The sequence below is a fragment of the Lepus europaeus genome, unplaced genomic scaffold (assembly GCF_033115175.1).
Source record: "Lepus europaeus isolate LE1 unplaced genomic scaffold, mLepTim1.pri SCAFFOLD_32, whole genome shotgun sequence".
Taxonomy (NCBI): Eukaryota; Metazoa; Chordata; class Mammalia; order Lagomorpha; family Leporidae; genus Lepus; species Lepus europaeus.
This window is the reverse complement of record NW_026909196.1, coordinates 4,557,350-4,563,400: the sequence shown is the minus strand read 5'-3', so window position 1 is coordinate 4,563,400 and position 6,051 is coordinate 4,557,350. Positions and strand designations below refer to the sequence as shown.

General features: G+C 40.1%; 1 protein-coding gene across 1 annotated transcript; it reads right to left on the bottom strand.

Moving 5' to 3' along the window:
• Positions 1-5,078: 5,078 nt before the first annotated feature.
• On the bottom strand, positions 5,079-5,633 carry LOC133754923 (jun dimerization protein 2-like). The gene is made up of 2 exons (XM_062185264.1): positions 5,479-5,633; positions 5,079-5,346 (listed from the first exon to the last, which is right to left on the bottom strand). Exons 1-2 carry the CDS (start codon positions 5,631-5,633, stop codon positions 5,079-5,081), a joined length of 423 nt encoding a protein of 140 aa, XP_062041248.1.
• Positions 5,634-6,051: the final 418 nt, after the last annotated feature.

The following is a 6,051-nucleotide window of genomic DNA, read 5'->3' as shown; positions in this document are numbered from 1 at the left end:
CTCCCGGCAGGGAGCGGTTGGGAATTTTATCTAATAGTTGTTTTTACTTTTGATTAGGGTTCGAGTGCTCATTTCCAATAAGCCTTTCAAGCCTAATTTCTTCTGGGGTTACTGAAGTTTCTATTAACAATTCCTGTTGTTCCACTTCACCTAGGAAAGAACCCAATGTACTATTCTCATTTAACTGTAATAGTGCCTCAAACATTGCCCTAACTACTGGAGGACCAAAGTCCGTGATATTCTTTACCAAGTCTTGTGAAACATCAATGTTAGAAATGTTGATTTTCTCAATCTGATTTTCTGTGTTCTGATCATGCTATGCTATTCCTTTACTATGTGGCGAAACTACAAAGTGCAAACAAAGCAGGTAGATGATGCATATCAAGATCACTACAATTGCAGAAACACACTGCTTCAGCAGCCACCAGCAAGCACGTCTCCAGCTCATTTTATGTGAGTCGGGGGTCATCACAACCGCGGACTGCACAGGAACCACCCGAGGCTCCACTCCACAGAGCTCACACTCCAACCCTCCAAGCTTAGACCACAAACACAACAACATTTTGCTACGCTGGAATCACAGCTTTGGGCGTGGCAAATAAAGTCCATCGATAATATCCAGAAAACACAAACACAGAGGCAGTAACAATATCTGGGATTGAGTTAGCCAAAACACAGCCGGATATTTCTGGTTTCATCCAGTCATATTCGGACAAACTGGTGTGGAATTCGTATGCAATGGACCGAGAAAATCACAGTACAAATCGTTTTGGAGAAAGGCAAAGTCTTTTCCTTAGGCAAGAGCATAAAATGTCATCTATACAAACAGAAATACCATGTTTGTTTGACGCAGTTCCTCTAGCTTTCTCCCTAGAAAATACGAATATGTAGATATGGTGTCCCCATGTGGAACCAATTAGTGTTTCCAAGCACAAAATTAAATGTTCCCTGAAAAAAAATTCAAAAAAATAAAGTCCGTGGATAATATCAGGAATACACAAACACTGAGGATGTAGCAATATCTGGGATTGAATTAGACAAAACAAAACCGGATATTTCCAGTTTCATCCAGTTTTTTGGACAAACTGGTGTGGAATTCGTATGCAATGGACCGAGAAAATCAGAGTAAAAATTGTTTTGGGGAAAAGCAAAGTCTTTTCTTTAGGCAAGAGCATAAAATGTCATCTATACAAACAGAAATATCATGTTTGTTTGCCGCAGTTCCTCTAGCAATCTCCCTAGAAAATACAAATGTGTAGAGCTGGTTTTCCCATTGTGAACCAATTAGTGTTTCAACGGTACAAAATTAAATGTTCCCTGATAGAAACATTCAAAACAATATAGAACATCGATAATATCGAGAAAACACAAACACATAGGCTTTCAAAATATTTCGGATTGGGTTAGCCAAAACACAACCAGATATTTCTGCTTTCATCCATTCATATTCGGACAAACTGGTGTGGAATTCATATGCAATGGACCGAGAAAACCACAGTAAAAATGGTTTTGGAGAAAAGGACAGTCTTTTCTTTAGGCAAGTGCATAAAATGCCATCTATACATGCAGAAATATCATGTTTGTTTTCCGCAGTTCCTCTAGTTTTCTCCCTAGAAAATACGAATGTGTAGAGCTGGTGTCTCCATGTGGAAACAATTAGTGCTTCAATGGTACAAAATTAAATGTTCCCTGATAAAAAACATTCAAAACAATAAAGTCCATAGATAATATCAGGAATGCACAAACAGAGGATGAGGCAATATCTGGAATTGAGTTAGCAAAAACAAAACCAGATATATCTGGTGTCATCCAGTCATATCCGGACAAACTGGTGTGGAATTCGTATGCAATGGACCGAGAAAATCACAATTAAATGGTTTTGGAGAACAGCAAAGTCTTTTCGAAAGGCAAGTGCATAAAATGTCATCTATACAAACAGAAATATCATATTTGTTTGCCGCAGTTCCTCTAGCTTTCTCCCTAGAAAATAAGAAAGTGTAGAGCTGGTATCTCCATGTGGAAACAATTAGTGATTCAATGGTAGAAATTTAAATGTTCCCTGATAAAAACATTCAAATCAATAAGTCCATCGATAATATCCAGAAAACACAAACACAGAGGCGGTAACAATATCTGGGATTGAGTTACCCAAAACACAGCCGGATATTTCTGGTTTCATCCAGTCATATCCGGACAAGCTGGTGTGGAATTCGTATGCAATGGACCGAGAAAATCACAGTACAAATCGTTTTGGAGAAAGGCAAAGTCTTTTCCTTAGGCAAGAGCATAAAATGTCATCTATACAAACAGATATACCATGTTTGTTTGCCGCAGTTCCTCTAGCTTTCTCCCTAGAAAATACGAATATGTAGATCTGGTGTCTCCATGTGGAACCAATTAGTGTTTCCAAGCACAAAATAAAATGTTCCCCGATAAAAAACATTCAAAACAATGAAGTCCATCGTAATATCCAGAAAACACAAACACAGAGGCTGTAGCAATATCTGGGATGGAGTTAGCCAAAACAAAACCGGATATTTCCCGTTTCATCCAGTCTTTTGGACAAACTGGTGTGGAATTCGTATGCAATGGACCGAGAAAATCAGAGTAAAAATTGTTTCGGGGAAAAGCAAAGTCTTTTCTTTAGGCAAGAGCATAAAATGTCATCCATACAAACAGAAATATCATGTTTGTTTGTTGCAGTCCCTCTAGCAATCGCCCTAGAAAATACAAATGTGTAGAGCTGGTTTTCCCATTGTGAACCAATTAGTGTTTCAACAGTACAAAATTAAATGTTCCCTGAAAAATATTCAAAAAAATAAAGTCCGTGGATAATATCAGGAATACACAAACACAGAGGCTGTAGCAATATCTGGGATTGAGTTAGCCAAAACACAACCGGATATTTCTGGTTTCATCCAGTCATATCCAGACAAACTAGTGTGGAATTCTATGAAATGGACCGCGGCAACCACAGTAAAAATGGTTTTGGAGAAAACCAAAGTTTTTTTGTTAGGCAAGTGCATAAAATGTCATCTATACAAACAGAAATATCATGCTTGTTTGCCGCAGTTCCTCTAGGTTTCTCCCTAGAAAATTCAAATGTGTAGAGCTCGTTTTCCCATTATGAACCAATTAGTGTTTCAACGGTACAAAATTAATTGCTCCCTGATAAAAACATTCAAAACAATATAGAACATCGGTAATATCCAGAAAACACAAACACATAGGCTTTCACAATATTTTGGATTTTGTTAGCCAAAACAATACCGGATATTTCTGTTTTCATCCAGTCATATCCGGACAAACTGGTGTGGAATTCTTATGCAATGGACCGAGAATATCACAGTAAAAATGGTTTTGGAGAATAGCAAAGTCTTTTCGTTAGGCAATTGCATAAAATGTCATCTATACATGCAGAAATATCATGTTTGTTTGCCGCAGTTCCTCTAGCTTTCTCCCTAGAAAATATGAATGTGTAGAGCTGGTGTCTCCATGTGGAATCAATTAGTGTTTCCAATTACAAAATTAAATGTTCCCTGATAAAAAATGTTCAAAACAATGAAGTCCATAGATAATATCAGGAATGCACAAACAGAGGATTTAGAAATATCTGGAATTGAGTTAGCCAAAACAAAACCAGATACTTCCACTTTCATCCAGTCATATCTGGACAAACTGGTGTGGAATTCGTATGCAATGGACCGAGAAATTCACAGTAAAAATGGTTTTGGAGAAAAGCAAAGTCTTTTCGTTAGGCAAGTGCATAAAATGTCATCTATACAAACAGAAATATCATGTTTGTTTGCCACAGTTCCTCTAGCTTTCTCCCTAGAAAATACGAATATGTTTAGCTAGTGTCTCCTTGTGGAACGAATTACTGTATCCAACTCAAAATAAAATGTTCTCCAATAAAAAACATTCAAAAACCTAAAGTCCGTTGATAATATCCAGAAAAAACAAACACAGTGGCTGGAGCAATATTTGGGATTGAGTGAGCCAAAACAAAACCATATATTTCTGGTTTCATCCAGTCATATCCGGACAAACTTTTTGGAATTTGTATGCAATGGACCAAGAAAATCACAGTAAAAATGGTTTTGGAGAAAAGCAAAGTCCTTTCATAAGGGAAGTAGATAAAATATCATCGATACAAACAGAAATATCATGTTTTTTTGCCGCAGTTCCTCTAGCTTTCTCCCTAGATAATACGAATTTGTAGAGCTGGTGTCCCCATGATGAACCAATTAGTGTTTCAACGGTACAAAATTAAATGTTCCCTGATAAAAAATATTCAAAACAATAAAGTCCATCGATAATATCCAGAAAATACAAACACAGAGGCTTTCACAATATTTCGAATTTAGTTAGCCAAAACACAACCGGATATTTCCAGTTTCATCCAGTCATATTGTAAGACCCCCAAAAGGTATCTCACACTTCTACCGACCCCAGAAACACGAATTCCAGTCCAATCGCTGCAAGTGCATGAGGAAGTTTATTACATCTGCGCAGATGGGCTCTCTCAAAACACAACAACACCCTCTAGTGTCGTGTGAGAAGAGAGGCCCCGATCATCAACCGCTCAAAGTATTTAAGCCTTAAAACCACAACATTAGCATATCTCCATAGCATTACCAAAAATCACAAGGTAAACCGCAGCATGATGAATTATCACAAGATAATGGGTTTTTCCAGGGTGAGGGGACAAAATCCTTGAGCAAGCACAAACACGGGGTCATCATGACATAGGTTGGGTACATTTCCAATCAACTTCTGTTTTTGTGGGTTTTTTTAAAACTTAAAACAATTATCACATGCTCAATTATCTCATAAAGGCATTAGCACAATCATCACATGTTACAAGGTCAGCTAAAGTCTAGTTATCTTAAAAAAGCATTTTGCAAGCCAAAGCATTTTGTACAAAAGCAGAACAATATGCAGTTGGCCAAGCAACTCCATTTTAACCCCATCCTGCCTTCTCTCTCATTTCCCCCCTTTTCTTTTTGTACTAATTTTAATCTTAAAATTTAAGTGAAATTATGGGGATGAGCTATACCATTTGCACCACATTAATATTAGGTCCAAGGGACAGGGACGCTGTCGGTGCGGACAATGCAGGTGGGGCGGCGCCGGTTCAATACGAGAATCAGCTGCTGCCGCTCCTGCTCCAGTTCCCTGACCTGCATCTTTAGTACTGCGTTTCTGAACTCCAGCCACTCAAACTCCCGCTGCAGGGTCTCCGTGCGCTCCTTCCTCCGGGCCCACGCCACCTTGTTCTGTTCCAAGCGCCTTTTCCTCCGCTCCTCCTGTTCGGCGAGCTCACTTTCTACAGGTTGGGGCCTCCTGTCCAGGTTTACCTCGTTAGCGTTGCCGTTGGCGGGGGCGTCTTTCCCATCCTCCGCCTCCTTTACCACTTCTTTCTTTCTCAAGTCCTTGGTGGTGACCTCGGTGCTGGTGTCCACGGCTGCGTCAGGCATGCCCAGCTTTATCTCCAGCAAGGGCACGATTATGGTCCCAATGCATTTCAGCTCCTTCACGATCAGAGCCGAGCCGGGCCGTCTGGTCAGGGTGTCTTGCCCTGGCAGAGAGCCCGTGGTCACAAAAGGGTCAGGAATCTGCCCATGCATCATAGCAGGCCGGCCAGGCACAGGGTCTGAAACGAGTGTGGGAGCACGAAACTTTTTCTTTTATCCTGCAACAAAGGAGGGGAGCCGGGTACGAATGCTAAGCAGTCTTCAGAAGTCCCATCCCGAGCGGATTCCAAGAGCCACTCCACTCAAGATGAGACTCTTAAAAGACCGTCCAGTTGAAACCTTGGTGTTGTAAAGTTAAAATCCGAGTTTAAGCTGATAGGCGGCAGCCGGCCGCTTCCCCATGCGCCCACCAAATCTGCTGCCAGACACAGGTTTACAAACACATCACTGTGTCTTGCAGCCGATTTTTGTGCGCACAAAAGCAAATCTACAGAGTAGGGAAAGCATGTTCCGCGGGATAGAAAAATTACAAAAAGGCATCAGAATTTAAAAACAGAAAATACAACAGAGACAA